This window comes from Patiria miniata, unplaced genomic scaffold (assembly GCF_015706575.1).
Source record: "Patiria miniata isolate m_02_andy unplaced genomic scaffold, ASM1570657v1 HiC_scaffold_2, whole genome shotgun sequence".
NCBI classification, from domain to species: Eukaryota; Metazoa; Echinodermata; class Asteroidea; order Valvatida; family Asterinidae; genus Patiria; species Patiria miniata.
The window spans coordinates 11,975,238-12,001,428 of NW_024037058.1; the positions used below are offsets into that span (position 1 = coordinate 11,975,238).

General features: G+C 42.8%; 1 protein-coding gene across 1 annotated transcript; it reads left to right on the forward strand.

The window, feature by feature from the left end:
* The first annotated feature begins 209 nt into the window (after positions 1–209).
* On the forward strand, positions 210–22,602 carry LOC119726523 (scavenger receptor cysteine-rich domain superfamily protein-like). Its single transcript, XM_038198250.1, has 5 exons — positions 210–332; positions 6,745–6,883; positions 7,236–7,562; positions 20,608–20,919; positions 21,420–22,602. The coding sequence occupies exons 1-5, from the start codon at positions 213–215 to the stop codon at positions 21,452–21,454; spliced, it is 933 nt and encodes a 310-aa protein (XP_038054178.1). The 5' UTR covers positions 210–212; the 3' UTR covers positions 21,455–22,602.
* The last annotated feature ends 3,589 nt before the right edge of the window (positions 22,603–26,191 follow it).

Consider the following 26,191-nt stretch of genomic DNA (forward strand, 5'->3'; position numbering starts at 1 on the left):
TGTATTATTGGAGTAAATTTGATAAATCGTAGCTGATTGTACATCTTCTGATTGTAGGCATTATTTTTTAATTTGCGTATTGGAACATTCCCAACGCTAATAATAAAACCATTATATCATCCCACAGGAACCCAAGGATGGGTACCAAGCACTCCAGCAGATCAGTGGATTCAGGTTGACCTGGGTAAACCCACGACGGTTACGGGCTCACCATGCAAGGACACCTCAGCGTGACCTGTTGTCATGTCAGGGCGTTTTCAGTCCAGCACAGCCTCACAGCTGAGTTAGATGACTGGCAGAGTTTAACCAATGCTGACGGTGGAGCAATCAGAGTGAGTTACAGAGGGCGCTTTCCAAACATTCAGTCATCTTTATTAATCGTTTTCCTTATCGTTGGCCTCAAAATGTTTACAAAGTAGTAACTGTAGTGTCCCGATAATACATGTATATGCATTACATGCAATGTTTACAGTGCTATGCAAATGAGACCTATGCAAATTAGATTGACCTCTAGGGGACATTATGGGATAGCGGCATGGTCGAGAACCGGAATAAAACGCTCTGGAGACAAATCATTTTGGTATTCAATTCGTACTTTTTTGAGTTCAATCCGGCTTCACAATAACACTACAATTGGCGACGAGGATACTGGACAATTCAGGATAATCGTGAAGAATCTTTTGGACGCATTTGACTGAGATTTTCCGATTTAATTCGTGTGGAAAAGTCATGGAACTCAGCAGCAGTGACGTGAGTCAAGTCAAATGGTTCAACCCGCACGGCGACCCAAGCAATGTGGGAATCGCGTGGCAGCGATGGCTGCGTAGCTTCGAGCTGTATGCAGTCGGACGAGGGGTGAAAAATGCCGAGCAGAAACGAGCGTTGTTGCTACACTGTGCCGGGACAGAAGTGCAGGATATCTTCTTTTCCTTGGAGGAAGAAGAGGGGTCAGACGCCTACGAGAAATCAAAGAAAACCCTGAGCAAACATTTTCAGCCGAAAATCAACGTGCCGTATGAGCGGTATTGCTTCAGGAGCATGGCGCAGGAGGACGGCGAGTCGATAGAGCAGTTCATCGTGCGGCTGCGGCAACGAGCTGTTCGCTGCAATTTCCAGAATGCAGACGAGGAAATTCGTGACCAAGTGATTGAAAAATGCAGATCACACAAGATCCGTGCCAAACTGTTGATCAAAGGACATGATCTAAAGCTGGATGACCTGAGGACAATCGCGGTGACAGTCGAACTAACGGATAAACAAACGAAACAGATGGACGCCGGAGCACACGGGCCACAATGCGGGAGTAACACCCACGGAGCTAGCGCCAACGTGAACGCTGTGCAACATGGAACTCGTACAACGGGAACACGCACACAACAACACGGGAAGTGTTTTCGGTGCGGAAGATCCGGACATTTTGCAAGGGATGGCAGCTGCCCAGCAAAGAAGCAACAGTGCAACAAATGTGGACTTGCCGGACATTTTGCGTCTTGCTGCAAGACTAAAAGAGAAACTGGCAAAAGTCATGACGGCCGACATGGCAGAGTGCAAGGCAAGTCAAGTCATGCAAGTGGACAAGGGAAAACGGGATACGCGAAACCAAGAAAACCAGGACATGGAAAATCAAACGGTTCAGGAAAAGTAAACACGGTGGACAATGAAACTGACTCGGACTCAGACTCTTATGCATTTCATGTAGGAAGTGTTGATGTTAATCGAGTGAATTCTTGTTCCACAGACAAATTGCAAGTGTGTTTGGGTAAGCAGAAATTACCAGTAGATGTTATTGTTGATAGTGGGGCCACAGTGAATCTCATTGATGCAAAGTTGTGGGAAAGTTTGAAGAAACAAAAGATTACATGTAAATCTGAGATAACCACAAAGAAGTTGTATGCATACGGGGCTGACAAACCACTAGATCTGTTGGGTAAATTCAGTACAGTAGTTGCCGTGCAGGCAGAGGGTACTAAAAGTTGTGAAGTTTACGCTGATTTTTATGTACTTAAGGGTGCAGGGCCAGCATTGTTGGGGAGAGAAACAGCAGAACAACTGAACATATTGAGCATTGGAGTCAATTATGTTGATGATGTGCGTACAGAGTACAAACAGTGTTTTGAAGGCATTGGGAAACTGAAAGGTTATCAGTTGAGTTTACACATAAACAAAGATGTGCAACCAGTAGCTCAGAGAATGTATAGAGTACCGTATAGTATGAGACAAAAGGTTAGTGATAAACTAGATGAGCTAGAGTCTCTAGACATTATTGAGAAAGTGCAAAACCCAACATCATGGGTCAGTCCTGTCATTGTGGTGCCAAAGCCAAATGGGGACATTAGGTTGTGTGTAGACATGAGACAAGCAAACAATGCAATCATCAGGGAGCGACATCCAATCCCCACTGTCGATGAAATATTGTATAACATGAATGGGGCAGAAGTGTTTAGTAAGTTGGATTTGAAATATGGCTATCATCAAATTGAATTGGATGATGAGTCACGTGACATCACAACATTTGTGACACACAAAGGGCTGTACAGATACAAACGGTTAATGTTTGGGATCAGTGCTGCACCTGAGAAATATCAGCAGGTGATTGCACAAGTTTTCCATGACTGTGACGGTGTTCAGAATATTTCAGATGACATCGTAGTGTATGGTAGGGACAAGCAAGAACATGACCAGAGACTGAGACGGGTCCTGGAGCACCTGAAGGGGGCAGGACTTACTCTGAATCCAGATAAATGTGAATTTGCAATGGAGAGGATCACATTCATGGGGCATGTCTTGTCACGTCGTGGAATAGAGCCAACAGAGGGACGCATCAAGGCCATGAAGAATGCCAAACAACCGACAAATGCAGCAGAGGTGAAGAGCTTTCTTGGGTTGGTAAACTTCTCTGCGAGGTACATCCCAAACCTGGCTACGCTCACAGAACCGCTACGTAAGCTGGTGAGAAAGAATGAGCAGTTTGTATGGGGTCCAGAACAGCAGCAGAGTTTTGAGAAACTGAAACAGTGTCTAACCGATGCTGACACTCTGGGGTATTTTAGACTGGATGCTACAAAGACGCAGTTGGTGACAGATGCAAGTAATGTGGGACTAGGTGCGGTCTTACTGCAAGAATACGAGGGTCAAACACGAGTTATTAGCTATGCTAGTCGTATGCTGACTGATGTGGAGACGAGGTATTCGACAACAGAAAAGGAGGCATTAGCAGTTGTATGGGCGTGCGAGAAATTCCATGTATATTTGTACGGTATAGAGTTTGAGCTTGTAACAGACCACAAACCACTGGAAGTGTTGTATGGTCCGAAGTCACGACCCAACGCGAGGATAGAGAGATGGCTTTTGAAGTTAATGTCGTACACGTTTAAGATTCAGTATCGACCCGGTAGAGAGAACATCGCTGATGTGTTGTCTAGGCTGGTGGACACAAGCACTGCAGACAAACCTAGCAGATTACAGATGCAGGCAGAAGAATATATTCGTTTTGTTGCCAGGGAAGCAACGCCCCGAGCAATATCGACGAGAGAAGTCGAAGAAGAATCGAAGATTGATGAGGAGCTTGTTGCTGTGCGAAAGTGTCTCAAGGATGACCAGTGGAATAAATCCAGTGTGAACTTTTGTGCAGTGAGAAATGAGCTGAGCTGCATTGGGTACCTAGTTGTTAGGGGAACCAGAATTGTCATTCCAAAGAAGTTGAGAATGAAATGTGTAGAATTGGCTCATCAGGGACATCTGGGAGTAGTTGGTACAAAGCAGACACTCAGAACCAAAGTATGGTGGCCTCAGATGGAAAAAGATGTTGAGAAGTATGTCAGATCATGTCATGGGTGTCAAGTTACTGGAGCGATGCCAAACCCAGAACCACTGAAGCCTACACCGATGCCAACTGCAGCATGGCAAGATTTGGCCATTGATCTGATGGGACCACTGCCGTCGAAGCATTATGTTTTCGTGGTAGTTGACTACTATAGTCGTTTCTATGAGGTGGAAATCATGAAAGATACTTCAAGTGAACGTATCATCGAGGCCTTAGAGAACATGTTCAGTCGTTATGGCCTTCCGAGATCCATCACATCAGATAATGGACCACAGTTTCGGTCTGAGATTTTTGAGAAGTACTTGGAGGGTAATGATATTAGACACAGAGCTGTAACACCCCTCCATCCGGCAGCAAATGGTGAGGTCGAGAGGCAGAACAGATCACTGATGAAACGCATTCGAATTGCTACGGCTGAGTCTCGCGACTGGAAGACAGAAATCCGTACTTACCTGTTTGCGTATAGAACAACGCCTCATGCAACCACAGGGGTTTCGCCAGCAGAACTGATGTTTGGACGAAAACTAAGGACAAAACTTCCACAGTTGGAGGTCGACAGTCGAGGTCTTGACGAAGAAGTACGAGACAGAGATGCTACACAGAAATACAAAAACAAGTTGTACATAGACGACAAGAGAGGAGCAGCGGATAGGGATCTCCAGCCAGGGGATTCAGTTCTGTTGAAACAAGCGCGTCAGGATAAACTGACCACTCCATTTAAGACAACTCCTTATACACTGGTCCAGAAAGAAGGGAATAGTGTAACAGTACAATCCCCAGCAGGTGTAAGATACAAAAGAAACAGCACACATGTTAAGAAGTACAATACACTAGAACATGACAGCAATCCAGAACATGAAAATGTTCCAGAACACACAGGGTCATCATGTGACTCATCCCAAAACACAAAAGGGGAAGAGGGAGAAAATCTGGGCCCTGTTGAAACACAAATTGGCTCTCAAACTGCCAGACCTGTGAGGGAAAATAAGGGACCTCCCAAATGGTTGGATGACTTCATTGTGTATAAGTAAACATGTAGTTTTCAATGTTCAGATGCATCATCAAGTTTTGAAATGTTAAACAAAAAACAAAAAATTAAGTTGTGTTGCAAAAAGCTAAAATCCAGTTGGAAGCATGGATTGTTTACTTAAAGCATGTTACGAAAGTGTTTATTAAAATTTAAACTAAAGTGATTAAAGTAAACTGCAAAATGACATGTTCAATACATTCTAGGATCCTTGGAGCACAAAACTTCCATTTAGAACAAAATAAGTGAATTTTCTCTTAGAATGGTAGTAAATAGGTTGTTTAACTCAAGGCCAATCTGGCGGTCACATTCCATACTAAAATTGCAAGTGATCAGAATTTCTCTGCGTGCTGATTGTATTAATCACTTAGGAAAAGTTACATTGTTGATGTTAAAGGATAATTTTGTCAACTGAGTGTTCTTCAAGAAATACACGTAGTTTGACTTCTGATATTGTCGCACCCCGGATATCTTGAATGTTCACCTTGGCTTATTCAAATCTTTTTGTGTCACATGATTTAACAATGTTTGTTTAAATCTAAAGAAAGGGGGAGATGTAGTGTCCCGATAATACATGTATATGCATTACATGCAATGTTTACAGTGCTATGCAAATGAGACCTATGCAAATTAGATTGACCTCTAGGGGACATTATGGGATAGCGGCATGGTCGAGAACCGGGAATAAAACGCTCTGGAGACAAATCATTTTGGTATTCAATTCGTACTTTTTTGAGTTCAATCCGGCTTCACAATAACACTACAGTAACTTTGAACTGTATAAATTGGAACGGATGCAGCGTTTTAAGTCACTCTCATTTGGAAAATGGAGATTTGCTTTATATTGAAAAATGAAATTTTCGCTCTCTCTCTCTGGTTACTTTAAAATCTCTCAACCTATTTAGGTCATTCCATTTCATCAGTGACAAGGCGAACGAAATGTTCTGAAAAGAATGTCTTTGGAGCGTCTTATGATTGCGGGATTTGTGACAAAACTTCCAACCCTTTGTCTTTAGTTTGAAAAGAGTCATTATTTTCATCCTTTGATTTGTTCTCTCATGCCAATGCATGACAGAAATGACGAGTGAAAAGACGAAAGCGCTTATATGGATGAAAATAGAATAATCTGCACGTGAGGCGAATACTCAGAAACTACTACAAATTAAGATACTAAATTAATAATGACTGTGAAACAGATATCCATCGCTGGAATCTGAAGCAGAATTTCTACGTAAACACAATACGGTCCAACGATTTTGGGGATCGACATAAAGGCATATTCCTATTAGGATGTGTCTTTTTTAATGGAACTGGTAATGTTGCCAAAAAAACCTGTATTAGGGCGTGTTTTTAATCTCCTATTTAGTGTTGCACCCGTATAGATGGCTAAATGCAATGATGTCAAGTGCGTATAGTCTCTAGTTTATTTTATTGCAATGAGTTTATCATGAGTTGATGTATACTATCTGTATAAATACCTAATATGATGTTAGGCAACATTCTCGCATCTTCTGGGATTCTATTGGTTGTTATACGCCGTTTTATCGTTAAAAATGTGGTATTCCGGGGGTTTTTAACAGCTTTTCAAATAAGACATAGCCAGATTGCCTGATTGTTTTTATTCATTATTGTTATTTTCATTTTCCGTTATTTCATAATGGGGCTTCAGACTGCTGAAAATGAAAAGACATTCCCTTCAATAAAGTACACATTGAAACTAACAGTAGCCAACCAAAGGTTTAAACTCTCAATTTGTTTTCCACGCGGTATCCGCTGATAAGGAAGACATGTTTTGTAGTTGCATAAAGAACTGTACGGGCAGGTATCGGAATGTTGCAAATAAAAACTGAATTGTTATCATTACCACTCTAATCCTGCTTTTGCTTCATTTTAGTTCAACTTAACCAGTGGTCGGCCAACGAATGTCACTTTTCCTGTGGTACCCACAGCAAGGTTTATTCGCATACTACCCCTGGCCTGGACTAATCAATACTACAGAGTGAGGTTCGAGGTATTCGGGTGCCAAGTGCAAGGTAGTTAACAAAAGCTCTTCATCCGTAGGAAAACTGACATAAGGCATTGGCATAACAACATTTCCGTTCAGACATGATATGTTACAGCCTATACAGAGGACATTTGTCAAAATTAATTGAGCGTTGCGAAATAAATACTTGTTCCATCTGCAGAATGTGCTAAATCACTAAACTTTTCGGATCATAACAAACAAAACGAAATGTCGATGAAGGAATTTGGTATTTTAGTCACGTACACACCCACGTTAAAATTCAAATAAAATGATGAGTGAAACTGATAGTTCCACCAGATTTAATTTTTCAAAATTGCAGGCGTTCTGATAGATTCAAAATGAATTCTTTAAAGTCCCAGATGGTAATGTAAGGTTGGTGAATGGCACTGACGCTTGGAGTGGCCGTGTGGAAATCTACCAGCACGATACAGCATCCTGGGGAGCGGTGTGCGGTAAAGACTGGGGGATAAACGACGCCAACACGGTGTGCCGTCAGCTGGACCTCGGTGCAGCAATCCAGGCCAACACAGCCTCAGAATACGGGAGAGGTGACCTGCCGATCATGATGAGCCGAGTCGCTTGTGAGGGGACGGAGAGCCGACTGGCCGACTGCCCGTTTGTCAGCACCAAGTACCAGCAGTGTGAAAGCTCAAACGTTGCCGGAGTAGTTTGCAAATCCAAACTAAGTAGGTAGCAGTGTTTGTCCGCCTGATTGTGAAATTGTTCCTTCCTCTTTTCAAAATCTACTTTTTTTGTTCATCTATACAAGTGTTCTTTTGTATCCTTTTATCCATATTTATATTTTGTTGTCAAATCCTTTTTTTATAGTCCGAGTATCAGATATTCACGTGTGCATAGAAACTGTCGCACGTCTGATATCTCATAACAGGCAAATTTTATAAGACCCTGCCCGCCATCCAATTGGAGTTCACTTTAGAAACTGTGACGTCGTTTCCATCAGAAAGTAGAATTATGCTGGTTATTGCCCAAATTGGATGCCATGTTTGTATAATACAACAACGGGTTACAGAAGATACGATATAGAAGACGTCCGCTGAATGGTCAGGATCTCGAGGTCAAGACGCAATCTTGTTTTGCATAATTAGTCGCCAAATCTGCTGGCATATCATATTCCATAGACTACAATTTTAACTGGATTCCGATTTTTTCCTTTCCTGATCCGTGTAGTACTTGTGTTGTCATTGTGGGAATAATCCCGTTTTTTCTCCGCTTTTATCATTTTGACGCCCCAAACTTTTTACCCTCTCTCCTCCAGCTATGACATTCACCATTCAAGCATTCCCTTAACGTAATTCGTAGCACTTTTCTGATCTAGATGTGAAAGCCCCATTAAAAAGAAACTTTCTTTTTCATCTTCAATTTCGCCCTCTTCCAGACGCAAAAATATCTTCTTCAGTCAAGCTTTTGATTTCATTCAAAAAAGAATCATTCAAATCACTCATATACTTTTATACTTACATAATGTTGTACACAAACACATTTATAAACGTTCGTCTACGGCATCATATTTTAGCATTTTTAAAGGTAAAATGGTGATTATTTTTCAGGCCACATACGAATGCCGTGCGCGTACCGCTTCTAATGGTCCCCTCATGATACACTTCGCTGTGCAAGTATATATAGATAGGGGCGCCGACAGACGAAACACGACTGTCTCTAGTGACTGGTCCTCAAGTCTAACTTTTCCCCAAAACCTTACTCTGGCCCATTGCGAGGATGACCCACAACCAGTGACCCCATAGTGCTGCAGCGAGCGACATTAAGTCAGGCCCGGATTACCCAGTAGGCACAGTAGGCACTGTACCTAAGGCCAACGAAAATGTTGGGGGCTTACGAAAAATTGGGGGCCTACAATAATACCGCAGTGTGCCATAAAACACATATAGGCCTACCCACACCACACCCACGCGCAGAGGGTCTCTCTCTGAGTTTTCAATTTCACCAACTGACGCTGTATTACATGCAGGCCCTACGTATACAATTAATCGTTCTAAAGCAGGTGCTAACTGCGAACTAAGAGCGTCGATCGGTGAGAGCGGGGGGACATGTTGTTCCCCCAATTATTTTCTTCCCTGATTAAATAATTGTAGTCTACAGGGTGAGTACAAAAAAAACCGAAACTCAAATGTCGGAATCATTGTTTTAGTGAAGTTCTGCATGTAACACATTCAAAATTCAGAATATGAAAGACCAATTCATAAGCTTTCTTTTAGTACAAGAATCATTCAGATCGCTTATGTAGTTTTTAAGTTACGGAATTACAAACACAACCACCGTTTTAAAGTTCTGTCCATGGATCACAAAAAAATGTGTGATTTGGTTTCGTTTTGCTGAATGAACACTTACCTTCTTGTGATTGGTCGACAGAACTTCAAAACGGTGGTTGTGCTTAAAATTCCGTAACTTCAAAAGTACATAAGTGATTTGAATGATTTTTGTGCTAAAAGAAAGCTTTTGGATTGGGACTTCATATCCTAGATTTTGAAAGTGCTACATGCAGAAATTCACTAAAAACAATAGTCCCGACATTTGGGTTTCGCTTTTTTTTGACTCGCCCTGTATTTGATTCTGTAGCTCAGAATAGCCGATTCAATGGCTCCCAACTCATTAATGATGTATAAATGATGATATTTTGCTAAAACCTTGCAAGTAGTCAGAAATTACGTCACATTGAGAACCTCTAGAATCATTTTAACCCCACGCTGTTTAAGCTTCGCACGCTAATTAGCTCTCATCAGGATACATCATCATGTCGCCCGCAGGCGGGATCCCCTGCGGCGTTTCCAATCCTCTCTATCCTTTATACAAGCAGCCAACTCTGTTGTGGTCTCAGTCCCGGCATCTCTCCTCAGAACCCCGACATAGCTCGTCATCTGTCTTCCCCTCCGCTTCACCCCATGAGTCGGTTCCCACAGCACCAGACGGCTTGCTGGTAGCTCAGGGTGTCTGCAGCAGTGCCCTGCCATGCCCATCCGCCTGTATGCGATCTTCTGTGAGATCCTAGGTAGCATGCCGTAAAGGGTGTTATTAGACACGTGGTTTCTCCAGTCGATGTTGAGCACCGTCCCCAACATTCTGGTGTAACAACCGTCGAGGGACTTCTGAAGGGTCGTTGTTAAGGTCCAGCACTCACATCCATATAGCATGATGGACTCCACCGTGGCCTGGAAGAAACTGATCTTGACATCCCTTGACATGTTAGAGCTCCATATGGTTTTCATCCCATGTAGAGCCTTCCAGGCAAGGGCTTTCCAATGCGGATGTCGTGCTCAGAGGAGTCGATCCATGATCCTAGATACTTGAAGTCGCTGACTTCCTTGAGAGGGCGGCCCTCTAGGGTAGTAAGGGATGCATGTCTGGGACGTTGTAAGTGACCACCTTTGTCTTTCTGGCATTGAGTGAGAGACCCACCCGGCTACATTCCATCTCCACACGTGTCAGAAGCTCCTGTGCCTGAGAAGTGTAGTTAGAGAGGAGGCTGATGTCATCCGCAAAGTCGAGGTCAGTCAGGGCGACTGCGGGATAGCGGCTCGATCTCCTTGGTATCAGTGTGAATCCAAGATCTACCTCGTGTCCGCTTATAGCTCGTCTGAGGGCAAAGTCAAGAATAACGATGAATATGAATGGGGCGAGGGTATCGCCCTGCATGACTCCTGCCAAGATGTTGAACTCGTCTGTGTTTCCATCGGGAGTGACCACTTTGGCTCGGGTTCCTGAGTACATTGACTGGATGGCTCGAAGCAGATTCGTTGGAACTCCGTATGCCTTAAGAATTTTCACCATCTTCCCTCTGTGGATGGAATCAAACGCTTTTGTGAAGTCAATGAATGTCAGGGTTGCTGTCAGGTTATTGATCTTCACCTCCTCGATTATTCGCCTCAGAGCCAGGATCTGCGCTGTTGTTGATCTCCTCTCTCTGAACCCGTTCTGGTTATCTTTCAGGTGAGGGTCGATCGCACTGCGTAGCCGATTTAGTATCATTCGGTTGAACATCTTTGCAATGATACATGTGAGGCTAATGCCACGGTAGTTGTCGGTTTTACTAAGATCACCAGATTTTGGCACGGGTATGATGTTCGACAGCGACCATTGACTGGGGACGTCGTTGTTAATCAGGGCAAGGTTGCAGATTTCCAGAATGATGATGTCAATCTCACAATACTTGAAGACTTCTGGAGGTATGCCATCTGGACCTGCACTCTTCCCTTGTTGCAGTGTCGACTTGGCCTTGGCCAGTTCAGCGGCAGTGAATGGACCATCGTTGATGTCTAGGTCAGTGAGGACGTCTGGGATGTCCTCATCAGCATCTTCAATATCTGGTGCTCTACCTAGCAGGCTGCTGAAGTGGGTGAGCCACGTATCAACTCTCTCCTCTGCACTGGCACCCACCACCTGACCCTCCTTCGCCTTCTTGCGCCCTGTCATCTCATTGATAACCTTCCAGGATTCATTGTACCTGCGCTCACCATGAGCTGTCTCAATGCGCCTGACTTTCTTTGTCAACTCCTCGCTCCTGAGCCTGTCATATGTGCTAAACAGCAGCTCCTTTGCCTTTTTCACCAGGTCACGGTTCTCCAAAGTCTGGTTTTGACTAAACTCCCGGTGGGCCGATTCCACTTTCCCTCTTGCTATCATTACATCAGGTTGCTTCGATCGAGCACTGATCTTGACTCGCTCTATCTCTGGAACACACCCCTTCATTGCCTCAGTATTTGCTCTTACAAAACGTTCGTACCGAACACTTGGGTTCTCTGTTTCCTCCAGAATCTGAAAGCGGTTATGGACCTCTACGGTGTACTTCTCTTGTAGGTCTGGTCTTGCCGCGAACAACCTCCAGTCGTATCTGAGTCTGTGCTTTGGTTTCGGTACTCTCAGACTCAGTCTCACCTTCATGGAGACAACTCTGTGGTCAGAGCCCACAGAAGCGAACGTGCTGAAGGGCTCAGCGTTCAAGATGCTGTTCCTCCACTTCCTCCGCACTAGCATGTAGTCGAGTTGCCTCGTAATCCCGGTGCCACGGTCTCTGAATGTCCACCTCTTCCCGCGCTTTTTCCGGAATTGGGTGTTGGCAGCAAAGAGCTGGTGCTCACTCATAAACTCGGACATATGCATGCCGTTTCTATTGGTGCTGTCATGATACGTGTACAATGCATCTTCAGGCCCAAGTCTAGCATTGAAATCACCCAAGATGGCCAGGAAGTTATGAGCTGGCACACCCCTGACAGCTGCTGTGAGCTGCTCGTAGAACAACTCCACGTCCTCTACTTGTGACACATTGGTTGGGGAATAAACAACGAGGACGGTTGTGACTGGATTGCTGTCGAACTCGGCAATCAGGATCCTCTCAGAATGATTGTGAACTTCCCGAAGAGCCCTTCTAGCTCGAGGACTAAGCATCAGTCCCACCCCTCCAATAGCTGCCTGTGCCGCATTCCTCCATGCCGACGACGTGACGAGGTAGCTGCCCTCCACTCTCTCAAACACAAGCTGGTCCGAGTGAACTCTCCTGTGTTCCTGCACACCCAAAATCTCCACACCACACTTCACTGCACAATGGGCCATCTCCCTGGCCCTCGCATCCTCCCTCACTGTGCTTGCGTTGAAGGTTGCCATAATGAACGGCCTCCTGCATCGCAGAATCGCGTTGGACTTTGTGCTGTTGTCAGACGACCTCCTCCCCGGGGGGTTTGGGGGGCCACCGTCATACTGCCAGGCCAAGACCTGTCCAGCGCCTCTGTCCGCAGCATCGCTCCTGTCCACTCCCGGGACTGGAAGTATAGGATTTGTAAGATTTGTATTCGCCATAGGTTTCCTTCAAGGCTATTAAGACCTGGGGGCGCCACTCCTCTCAGGACTACCCTGGCCGTTGGAGGCATAGCCCCTCATTCGCCCTTGACCGCACTAGGCTGTACGTTGGTAGACTGCCGACCAAGACTGCCGACCAAGACTAACGAGCTCTACCTACCCGGGTTTGGAATCAGAGTGGTCCTTCTCCTAGGTAGACTGCCGACCAAGGCTTACGAGTTCTATCTACCCGGGTTTAAAATCAGAGTTTTCCTTCTCCTACCGGTATACACATGTTTGTATTAACATCCCCTGCCCTCCCCACTTGTGAGTTTGATGCCCTTGGTGCGAGCAGGCTTTTAGAGCTAGGACCTATATCAGTTTGGCATGGCTTGATTTGTACAGTGCTTTGTACGCTGAATAGGTGTCGGTGGCTTGGGCGGAATAGGGCCTACGGAACACTGGTGCTGGGCTTACAAAACACTTAATCCGGGCCTGCATTAAGTCTTCATTTTATAGTGAGGTACCTTTATTGAAAAAATTGTGACACGGTGGACAAAAGCACCATTTTTTCACCAAAGCATCTCCATGGTATACCTTTTGGAAAAAAAAGACGGACGCAAAAAATTGAAAGATGGGAAGGGCAATATATATGACGTCATCAGCTAATCATTACATGAAATAAATATGAATTGATAATATCTTCAGAACTACAAACATCACAACAACAAATTTGGCATCAAATGAAAGGGAACAACAAGATTTTTCATTTGAGTGGTATGTCAGTGGGATGGAATGTAGTACAGGGTGGTTTTTGGCCAAAAAGCCCTATTTTGGTAAAAGAAAATGGTGCTAAAATCATGGATTGGGGTAATCATTTTGGAACCTTGTTTTAACATGCAAACCGTGAGTGGTATTGTGAGTTTTTGTTCTTAGGTCAGAGAGAATTGTTCAAATACTATGCCAAGAGAGTTTTCGTAATTGATTATCGGTATCTTAAATGTTGAAACTTATTCCAAAGATAGGCGGACAAAAAACGTAACATAAGTTACAGTCGGGTGCCTATCCGAGTGTATCTCAGTTACAGGTTCATCACGTGTTACATTGTGGAGCTTGGAGGGTTTGGGCAGTCTGCTGAGTGTATCTGCGATCACCATCATAGCACCAGGTTTGTAGACATCGTCAAAGTCGCATCCTTGTAGCTTAATAAGACGCTGCAAGCGGGGTGGTGCACTGGCTAGGAATTTGCGCCAGATCGTAACCAATGGTTTTAATGGTCAGTGACGACATTGAAGTTGCAGCCGAATGAAGTTGCAGCAGTGTCACAACTTCCTCTCGATATTCGAGAATATGCTCTTGGCAGAGGGTCTATAGGCTCTTTAAGGAAAATGCGATCGGTTTACCTTCCTGGCTGATGCCCAATCCTCTTTCAGATGTATCTACTTTGAGGAAGGTTTTTATACCAGTGGGTCGGAGAATCGTAGCCAGGACTGAGTTGAGATGGAGTGTTTCAGGGTTATAAAAGAAGTTTGGTGGTCCTATTGCCAGAGCAATGGTACATCCTTTCGAAGAAGATCACTGAAGGGAGCAACTTTGTCTGCGCAATGTAGGGTGTAGTGTGAGACATTGTTGACTATAAAGGAACCAGCGGTTTCCATCAGGGCGATGAGGCGTTCGGCCGCTCATCATGCTCTCCAAGGGACACCGAATACTGCAATGTCGTTGTGGTGATTGTTCCAACGCATCAAGGCATCTAGCTTATTTCGCCATCAATATTTTTTTCGGACTATTGTCTTGGCTTACTGGTAAGCCGATGAGTGGGCGACGAAAGCTGTTACAACCAAATTGTATTTTGTCAGCTCTTCAGACTGCTCTAGATGAGCAGACCAATACCCTGCTTTTGACGTCTAGCTTGGAGAAGAACCTTTCCAGCGCAAATTCTGGCTTGAGCTCCTCAAGAGTGGGGATCTGTAGAAAACATTATGTGTTTAGCTGCTTGGGATCCGGACACACCCTGAATGGGCCGTTGCTGTGATTGAGCTGCACCCGTCCGTGTGCATGATGGGAGACTTTTCGTATGACCCAGCCTTTCTCCATCTTTTTCAGCTCGGCCTGCGGTTTTGGTTTGACATGAAAGCTGTACCTACGTGGCGGATTTATGTGGGACAGAGTATCTGGCTTGAGGCGTCTAAGTCGTCGAAGGTATTAAACTGCGTTGGGAGCCGGTCCTTCAGGCAGCGGCAGCGGAACGGGTTTGAAACTAGGGGGGGGGGGCATCACCGAAAAGGGGCACTTGCTCAGCATTGTTTTTTTTTGCACATCCGAGCTGAAAGTTCGACACGTGTTTTCACCGGACATTGGCCTCCGTAAAATCAAATGGGGGAGGGGGGGGGTGGCTGGTACCTGTGAACTATGCATTATGTGCCCATTTTCAGAGCGTATTGTATTCATTTTGGGGCTTGGTTTTCATATTCGTCGTTTATATCAAAATCATCTATTGGAAAATGGTTACTTCTAAGAAATAGTAAGATACTTTGAGGCCATTTTTTTAGCTCGAGGTGACACTTTTATTCTCTCATGTAAATGAGGTTTTTTGACCCAAAAAGTGTTTTTTTGGCCCCCAAAACCACCCTTTACTACATTCCATCCCACTGACATACCACTCAAATGAAAGATCTTGTTGTTCCCTTTCATTTGATGCCACATTTGTTGTTGTGATGTTGGTAGTTCTGAAGATATTATCAATTTATATTTATTTCATGTAATAATAAGCTGATGACGTCATAATGACGTCATATATTGCCCTTCCCATCATCCAATTTTTTGCGTCCGTCTTTTTTTCGAAAAGGTATACCATGGAGATGCTTTGGTGAAAAATGGTGCTTTTGTCCACGGTGTACCGATCCTTGGCATTTTTGTCACTAAGGTACGTCACTATAACCTGTTGAATTTGTGAATAATTCTTTATCATTTCACTAGCACGGTGCACTCCAAGGGCGTTGGGGATGGAAAATAGAAACATCCCGGACAACAGCATAACGGCATCGTCCGTCTATAGTAGTTACTATCTCCCAAGCACCGCTCGACTTAATGTAGGTAGGTATCGCATCCTTTCTATAAAAAATCAACGATCCTATATAAGTAATGTGCATTTATGTTATGGTAAACCTTTAACGGTGATATTTCCATATTTATGTTGTGCCTAGTTGCCTCGTGAATATAATGATAAATGAAGTCATTCGTCTTTCTGCTTATGCTTCCTTGCGTAACTTAGCAGTGCCGTGCCATTAGGGCCCAATTGCATGGCGCTGCTTAACAACAACAAAGACTCTACCAAAACATTTTTGCCAAGACATAATCGCAAACATGAGTTGGTAAGAAAAGTATGGTTTTATATGGCTTCTTTAGGACTATTTGCTTACATTATTGATGCACAGTTCGTTATTACACATACACATGAATGAAGTCATTCTGTAGGCACCGAATGGTGACCATAGAACTCGGTAATTAGCAAAGCCATACAATTAATGGGCCAAAGTTGTCGTTCAGTGGATTTGCCGGATAGTTCTTTAGTTCATTGTTTTGTGAGAATTTCAATATGAGGCCCAATTTACACTAGAAGTGCGGCGTCTCGCAGTAAAAAACATTTGAGAGAAAAATATCGCGGAACTATACAAATTCATGTTGATGACTAATGAAAGGTTTAGGTCAAACGGTATGACAAGGCTCTATATATAAAAACCACCCAAACGGTGATTGGTCAGAAATGCAGATGTATAACGTGATATTTTGGAAATTACAATGTACTTCTTGTCAAAAAAAGTCCTTCATTTGATCCCAAATAACCCTGTTGTTTACCAATGGAATTAAACCAACATTTCAGATCATGTAAAGAGGGCATGAACAATTATATTAAGTGTTATATCAGTTTTGTGCAAGAGGATAATATTTAAATGCCGTACGAAAAACTACTTACTTTGGGAATGTCGATACAGCGGAGGAAACGGTGGCGGAAGGTGCGTGCAGCGGCCGAAAGCTTCTGAAGGAATGCAGAATCATCCCTAATGTCATTGCACGCCTCCTCGGTCGTTTGTTGTTCCAAACGATCGAGGAGGAGTGCAGTGACATCAAGGGTGATCATGCATTTCTTTAGAAGCTTTGTGCCGCAGCACGCTTCTTCCACCACCATCTCCAGTGCTGTATTGACATTGGAGGACGCCAAGTTGAAAGTGGCAGATTGTGAAAGTGAGTATTCTTTTTCGTACGGCGTATAAAATCTTACCCTCTTTCCCAAAACTGATGAAACTCGCTTCATAAACTTTGTCATATGCCTTGTTTAACATGATCTAAAATTCCAATGCTAAACAACAGCGTTTGTTAGGATCAAAACTGTTCGTCGGAATTACATTCACCTTTTCCGCCACACCTTTCCAGTGACTGTATTATTGGAGTAAATTTGATGAATCGTAGCTGATTGTACATCTTCTGACTGTAGGTTTTTTTTTATTTGCATATTGGCACATTTCCCAACGATAATAATAAAACCATTCTATCATCCCACAGGACCCGAAGGATGGATGCCACACCCTCCAGCAGATCAGTGGATCCAGGTCGACCTGGTTAAACCCACGGTGGTTACCGGGCTCACCATGCAGGGAAGCGCCGATGTGACCTGTTGTCATGTCACGGCATTTTCAGTCCAGCACAGCCTCACAGCCGAGTCGGATGACTGGCAGAGTTTAGCCGATGCTGACGGTGGAGCAATCAGAGTGAGTTACAGAGGGCGCTTTTCAAACATTCAGTCATCTTTATTAGTCGTTTTCCTTAAATGGGCCAAGTTTGCGCAAAGACCAATGGTTAACTAACGTTTGCCCGAACTCTGTCTAGTCGACGGTGGTTGACTACGCTAGTCGACTATATGGAACCAGCCTACTGGAGTTGGTTGCTTCGCTGGTAACCAATAGCCGCGCGCATTCATAATGCTAGCAGAGAGCCAGGATCCAGAAGTTTTGCGATGACATTTTGACCAGCGTTTGACTAGAGACGTTCGCACGTTGCTATCAGTGCGCAGGCGTAAGGTACGTCACAAATCAACCACTAGTCGACTTTGAAATTTGCTATTTGAAAAGTGGGGAGATTTGCTTGATATTGAACAATGATTTTTTTTCTCTCTCTCGTTACTTTACAATCTCTACATTTATTTAGGTCATTCCACTTCATTAGTGACAAGGCGAACGAAATGTTCTGAAACGGAGGTCTTTGGATTGTCTTATGATTGCAGGTTTTGTAAAATACCTCCAGCCCTTCGTCTTTAGTTTAAAAGGGTCATTATTTTCATCCTTTGATCTGTTCTGTCGTGCCAATGCATGACAGAAATGACGAGTGAAAAGACGAAAGTGCTTTTATGGATGAAAATAGAATAATCTGCACGTGAGGCAAATACTCCGAAACTACTACAAATTAAGATACTAAATTAATTAGACTGTGAAAAAAGATATCTATCGCTGGAATCTGAAGCAGAATTTTTAAGTAAACACAATACGTTCCAACGATTTTGCGGATCGACCTAAAGGCATATTCCTATTGGGATGTGTTTTTTTAATGGAACCCTGTATTCGGGCGTGTGTTTTCATTTTGTGTGATTCTCATATTTTTTTGAATCTCCTATTTAGTGTTGCACCCGTATAGATGGCTAAATGCAATGATGTCAAGTGTGCGCATTGTCTATAGTTTTTGTTTATTGCAATGAGTTTATCATGAGTTGATGTATACTATCTGTATAAATACCTTATATGATGACAGGCAACATCCTCGCATCTTCTGGGACTCTACTAGTTGTTATACGCCGTTTTTATCGTAAAAAATGTGGCATTCTGTTTTTTTTTAACAGCTTTTCAAATAACACATAGCCAGATTGCCTGATTATTTGTATTCATTATTGTTATTTTCATTTTCATTTGTTATTTTATAATGGGGCTTCAGACTGCTGGAAATGAAAAGAGATTCCCTTCAATAAAGTACACTTTGAAACTAACAGTAGTCAACCAAAGGTTTTAACTCTCAATTTGTTTTCCACGCGGTATCCGCTGATAAGGAAGACATGTTTTGTAGTTGTATAAAGAACTGTACGGGCAGGTGTCGGAATGTTGCAAATGAAAACTGAATTGTTATCATTACCACTCTAATCCTGCTTTTGCTTCATTTTAGTTCAACTTGACCAGTGGTCGGCCGACGAATGTCACTTTTCCTGTGGTACCCACAGCAAGGTTTATTCGCATACTACCCCTGGCCTGGACTAATCAGTACTACAAAGTGAGGTTCGAGGTATTCGGGTGCCAAGTGCAAGGTAGTTAACAAAAGCTCTTCATCCGTAGGAAAACTGACATAAGGCATTGGCATAACAACATTTCCGTTCAGACATGATATGTTACAGCCTTTACAGAGGACATTTTTTCAAAATTAATTGAGCGTTGCGAAATAAATCCTTGTTCCACCTGCAGAATGTGCTAAATCACTAAGCTTTTCGGATCATAACAAACAAAACGAAATTTCGATGAAGGAATCTGGTATGTTAGTCACGTACACACCCACGTTAAATTCAAATAAAATAATGAGTGAAACTGATAGTTCCAACAGATTTAATTTTTCAAAATTCCAGTCGTTCTGATAGATTCAAAATGAATTCTTTAAAGTCCCAGATGGTTATGTGAGGTTGGTGAATGGCACTGACGCTTGGAGTGGCCGTGTGGAAATCTACCACCGCGATACAGCATCCTGGGGAGCGGTGTGCGCTAATGACTGGGGGATAAACGACGCAATCACGGTGTGCCGTCAGCTGGACCTCGGTGCAGCAATCCAGGCCAACACAGCCTCAGAATACGGGAGAGGCGACCTGCCGATCATGATGAACCGAGTCGCCTGTGAGGGGACGGAGAGCCGACTGGCCGACTGCCCGTTTGTCAGTACCAGCTATCGGCAGTGTGAAAGCTCGAACGTTGCCGGAGTAGTTTGCAAATCCAAACTAAGTAGGTATCAGTATTTGTCCACCTGATTGTGAAACTGTTCCTTCCTCTTTTCAAAATGTACTCTTTGGTTCATATATATAAATACACGTGTTCTTTTTTTTCATCCCTTTATCCATATTTACTTATATTTTTTGTCAATTTGTTTTTTTTATAGTCCGAGTATCAGATATTCACGTGTGCATAGAAACTGTCGCACGTCTGATATCTCCTAACAGGCAAATTTTTATGAGAGCCTGCCCGCCATCCAATTGGAGTACACTTTAGAAACTGTGACGTCATTTCCATCAGAAAGGTGAATTAAGCTGGTTATTGCCCAAGTTGGATGCCATGTTTGTATAATACAACAACGGGTTACCGAAGATACGATATAGAAGACGTCAGCTGAATGGTCAGGATCTCGAGGTCAAGACGCAATCTTATTTTTTTATAATTAGTCGCCAAATCTGCTGGCATATCATATTCCATAGACTACAATTTTAACTGGATTCCGATATTTTCCTTTCCTGATCCGTGTAGTACTTGTGTTGTCCTTGTGGGAATGTTCCCGTTTTTTCTCCGCTTTTATCATTTTGACGCCTCAAACTTTTTACCCTCTCTCCTCCAGCTATGACAATCACCATTCAAGCATTCCCTAAACATAATTCGGTTCCGGCATTTTCCTTTAGATCATCTGAAGTAGCGCGCAGATCAAGCTACATCAAGCAGCTAGTGTTGCCGTTTCTTTCTTTAATTTTAATCTATAACAATGAATGCCTCCTTAAAAGGAAAAACACTAACCTCCAAGATGGCTGACATGCAAAGGGGCAAGGAGCGGTTTCTTAAGACTCTTTTATGAAACAGAAGTATGTTCGCCATGTTATGTTGACAGAGCTCTCTTCATTTCTCTGAATCGTTGAAACAGATACTGTTCGGTTGGTGGGAGGACTCAATGACTTCAGTGGTCGGGTGGAGATCTTCCGAGACGACACATGGGGAACGATCTGCGACCGAAACTGGGACATCAGGGATGCCGGGGTGGTCTGCCGACAACTCGGGTTCCCCAGCGCCGTGGAGGCCAAGTCCGGAGCGCACTACGGGGAAGGAAGCGGACAAGTCCACATGGAGGGCGTGGCCTGTACTGGCTCGGAGGAGGAACTCGATGACTGCCCGTCCCTTAGCTGGACAGCATCCACCTGTAGCCACAGCCGAGATGCCGGGGTCATCTGCAGTGTCGGTAGGAACACAGACAGTTTTTGATTATCTTATAAAACAACACACAATTAATTTAATAATTTGGGACGCACCACTCTGCTCTGCAAACACAGGCATAGCACAAACACTGAAACAATTTAAACAAACTAAAAGCAGCCGCTGGAATTTAAAGGCTATGTAATACGCAAAAATCATGGAGGTCTCACTGAATTCAAAATACTGGGTTGATCATTTCCAAAATCTGTGTTTTAAAATTAGAATCGAACATTTTTTTATGATAAATCAAGTGTCACACAATGAATGTATACAAACTCATCGAGATGGTTATCATGTGAGGCGCGCGCATGTTTGAAAACCCAATTGGACAAAGGAATAAGAGTGCGTGCTCGTCCTGCGCGTCAGATCGTGATATCACCACCGTAATTATGGCTTCTAATTATTAAGGTCGGTGGATTAATCTGTTGCTAATGTAATAATTAGGACTGTATTTGAATTGTTTTTTCTCTACTTTCGTTGTTTTAGAAACTAGCGGTTCTGAAGAAAATAACCCTGAGTGATGATACTATTGACAACCAGCTTCATGCAGTGCCTGCGATAGCCCTGCTTATAGACTACAAGTGCATGTGTATGGTTACTCCGTTGTGTATTAAATGTATCACTTAATTCGTAGTGTAATCACCTTCATCTTGTGCCATTGCTATTAATTTTGATGTCTCATTAGGTAAGCTAGTAACAAAAAGATTGCCACTTAGGTTATTGTTGTTGTTGGTTTTTTTGTTTGGCGTGCCATGCCCCAAAAGATGGTTAATACCTTATGCAGGACCAGGGTATTTCGGGTCGTCTAAGCCGATTTCCCTGAAATTTGGCAGGAATATTGGTTTTCAATCAAATGCTTCCAAATTTTACTCAACAATTTTTGAGGTCAATATTCGTTCAGTCAATACACGTTTGGGCATCCACAGTTACCGCTAGAGGGCGGAATACAAAATTCGGGGCAACATCATTTAGTCATTTTGTCGCAAGGTTGAATCTTTCTACCAAAATCGGCAGAAAAGAAAGGTGATATTGCATAATATTGGGATGTACATTTTTTTATGAAAATAAACTTTATAAAAAATATCCCAAAACTTGGAGGCGAAAAGGTAAAAATAAAAGTTGCTTTTCGCGCCAGTGGGAGCCGGCCATGTTGGCCAAGCATGCCGATGTTGTTACTTTTTTCGATTGACGGAAAAATATTAAATCTCTCAGTCAGACTCAGTCCGAAAAGGGCTTTAGGTCAATGGTTTCCCCGCGGCTACGGACCATTACGTTAGGATCATGATGGTCCCAGCTTGAGCGTTCGATTAGCACATTTCTCTTGGCTAACCCGTCTGCCTTTATTACCCGAGTCGATCCGGATAAGCTACTCGAACGCATCCCATAATTAAGAAAATTCACCAAATTTCACGCTGACCTGATAAGGTTTAAAGAAAGGAAAACAGAGAAAAACGAAATTCACTTAATACAATGTTATTGACTTTTTATGTCATTTAATGAGAACAGATTTGGGTTCCTATTTGTTAAATAAGAAAACAAATGCATTCACAATCAATAGTGCTGATGGCCCAAGCACAGGTATTTTTCCCTTCATTTAATAAAACTGAAGTAGGTCACACTTTTGGATCGAATGAGACATACTGTGCTATTGTGATTAATTTTCATTCATGATTTTCTCTTGCTCAATTTTATTTTTCAATTTACATGTAAAAAGCGCACGATAAAAGCATTTACATTCAATCAATTTAGTCAATTAAAAGGCATCTTTTTATACAGCGTATAGCACAAACTGCTTTGTAGTATTGTTTATGAATAATATATTGCTTTCTCTATAGCCTCTCGTGGATATTTTGTTCTTGGAATCTACATTCAAAATTGCATCTTTTACCAAAATATACAAAAATATTTACATATTCTTCTTTTATCAAAACTTTGTCATATTTTTAAGTACAAAACAAATTCATGACTCATGAATATTTACACTGCTATTTTAGCAATCATTGTTCTTATCAAACTTAAACAAGATGCTTGTAGTTAATACATCAAAGTGTTTCACTTATTAAAGCTGTTAGTAAAATTCTAAAGTTTCCATCGCTTGCCAATATATTTTAAAAATATAACCATCAATCTACAAGAATCTACCATATTGTTACTCACCTTTAAGAATCTTATAAGATTGTTATAAGAATCAAGATTCTTATCAGAATCTTATACCATCATATAAGTTAAAATCGTACCGGATGATTTTAATGTGTAATCAACTCCTCATCATTTTTTTATCAATAAATATGTCATGGTAGTCAAAAACGTATTCTTACATCTGGCGAATTCTAATTTGTATGGATATTTGCTCTTAGAGATAGTGGACCAGCTGCAATGACAATTCTACCTCGTTCTCGATATTCACCTCGAGACCACGTGAGATAGCGCGGCGTGACCAAGCGTGTTCATTGTGCTGCTGAACCTCGCGACGTTCAGACGTGACTTATTGTCCGTGGCGAATAGTTTTCTATATTTTACGCACAGCATGGCTGGACAACCGACTGAGCACGGCGAGTTGACCCTGAGCCCGGAGGATGAAGATCTGTTTGCTCTCCTCTCACCATCCTGTAAGTTGAATAGTCCTCGGGGCTCAGGGTCTCTTGACGGGCTCTCTGGGTTTCCACCCGCGCAGCCTGGTGGTGGCCAGGAATGGCGCACAAAAACAGGTAATACTGTTAGTGAAAGAGGGAAGTTTCCTCAGAATAAAAAACGAAGCTATGAGGAGAACACGAACGAGTCGCAGTTGGATAATTCCGAAACTGTACAAAAATGTTCCCCAGACATAATGGCTTTAGGCCAAATGATGAAAGGTGCAATGGAATCAATGCAGACAAGCTTCACTAAACAATTCCAAGAATTTACCCAAATGTTCATGGCCGTGCAGCCACAGTCTAATGACGAGGCTGAGAGCGAATCTGCTCACAAAGTAGTGTCGCCGAAACGGCGAAAAATGGATGGTGGAAATACTAGCCACTATGACCATGAGTCTAGCGTTGCAAGACTACTTGAGGAAACAAACCCTGATACCGCCAGCACAACTGCTGCAACACCAGAAAATAATTCTGAACAAAACGAGTTACTTGCAAATATTGTACAAGATTTTCAGATACATGAACAAACTTCTGATGCAGTACATGCCCAGTTGGCATCAATTGCAAACTCTATAATGCGGGACAAATTGTCCGACGACAAAGTAAAAGACATGTATAAAACCTATAACAGACCAAAGAACTGTGAAAAGGTGATCCCAACAAAAGTGAACAAACTCATTTGGGACAATATGTCGAGCAGTACCCGCTCCCAGGATGTCAAATTTCAAAAAATTCAGACATCCGTCATTAAGTCAGTTGTACCTGTGCTTCAGCTTTCGGAACAACTGCTTCAAGCATCCAAAAAGAAGGAGCTTGATAAACTTGACATAAAACCACTGCTGCGTAATGCAACAGATGCGATCGCACTAATGGCTAATGCCAATTATCAGTTGAATATGCGACGCAGGGAATTTATCAAGCAAGATATTAATCCGAATTTTAAACATCTTTGTGATACTACTGTTCAGTTCACTGAACAACTTTTTGGGGATGACCTACCCAAACAAGTCAAAGATATGTCAGAAGTGAATAAGGTTGGCTTAAAATTGGCAATCAGTTCCCGTGGGGGACGTGCGAGAGGTCGGACGGGGCACAGGTCATATGACAGAGGTGGCCACCAGTACCGGGGCGCAAGAGGCGCTGCAGGCAGGGTTTTTTTGTACTCCCGCCCGTACAACAGCCGCCAATCTTGGCACAGCGGCAAGCAGTCGAACAAGAACAAGTAAAACAGGAGGTAAGACAAACTTCAAATCAATGCCAAATAGAAGCCAATATAGCAGGTCGTTTAAAGGACTTTATTTCGTCTTGGAGGAATATTACCTCAGATAAGCAAGTTCTTGATACGGTTCAAAATTGCCATATTAAATTCGAGGAAGGGTGCCGCCCTTTTCAAATATGGCCGCCAACAGAAATTAATTTTCATGAGACGGAGAAAATAAGTCTTGATTTGGAAATAGACAAGCTCATTAAAAAGGGTGTTATAAAACATTCCTTCCATGAAAAGGGACAGTTTGTCTCCACAATTTTCCCCAGACTTAAAAAAGACGGCACTTATAGAATGATTTTGAACTTGAAACAGTTTAACAAATCAGTTGCTTATCATCATTTCAAGATGGATACACTAGTCTCTGCAGTGCGACTAATGAAACGCGACTGCTACATGGCCTCTATTGACTTAAGAGATGCCTATTATTCGGTGCCAATTGCCCAAGAGCACCAACAATTCTTAAAGTTTTCATGGCGAAATAAATTGTATCAATTTACTTGTTTGCCAAATGGCCTAGCGTCAGCCCCAAGAATTTTTACAAAACTGCTGAAGCCAGTTTATTCAACCCTAAGAAAGAAGGGCTTTTTATCAGTTGGTTATATTGATGACTCCTACTTACAGGGAGACACAAAAGAAGAATGTACCGAAAATGTTCGGCATTCAGCCTCATTGTTCACCAATCTGGGGTTCCGAGTCCACCCCGACAAATCCGTATTCGAACCAACGCAACAATTAACATTCTTGGGATTTATTCTGAATTCAAATAGTATGACTATTCAACCAACAATTGGCAAAGTTGAAAAGGTCTGTAACCAAATTACATCTGTGTTAAGCAAAAACCTGATTACCATTCAGGATGTTGCGTCCACTATTGGCGTCCTAGTTGCCTGCTTTTCAGGGGTTGAATACGGACAATTGTTCTATAGGAGCATTGAAACAGACAAAATAAAAGCTTTGCAAAACAGCAAAGGTGATTTCTCTGCGCTCATGCGGTTGTCTGAGAAATCCAAAGAAGAGTTAAACTGGTGGCTTACTAATATAGGGGGCAGTGTCAAACAAATTTCTCATGGAGAGCCAGACTTGGTTATTCAGTCAGATGCATCCAAACTTGGTTGGGGTGCGGTCCATAAATCACTCCATGCAGGAGGCAAATGGACAGCCACTGAGGCTACTCAGCATATCAATTATCTTGAAGTGCTAGCAGCATACTTGGCTTTATGTTCCTTTTGTTCCTCGTCAAGGAATGTCCATGTGCGTATCCAGATGGATAATACCACTGCAGTTGCTTATGTAAATTCTATGGGTGGTATAAAATCTAAGCCATGTAATGAACTCGCACAAAAACTTTGGTTTTGGTG

Excerpts from the sequence above, each read along its gene's own strand:
- LOC119726523 (XM_038198250.1), top strand. The coding sequence starts at position 213 with ATGCAAGGACACCTCAGCGTGACCTGTTGTCATGTCAGGGCGTTTTCA. Across the intron at positions 7,563-20,607 it reads AGTTTGCAAATCCAAACTAA|ATACTGTTCGGTTGGTGGGA; the intron begins GTAGGTAGCAGT and ends TCGTTGAAACAG. Across the intron at positions 20,920-21,419 it reads CGGGGTCATCTGCAGTGTCG|AAACTAGCGGTTCTGAAGAA; the intron begins GTAGGAACACAG and ends TCGTTGTTTTAG.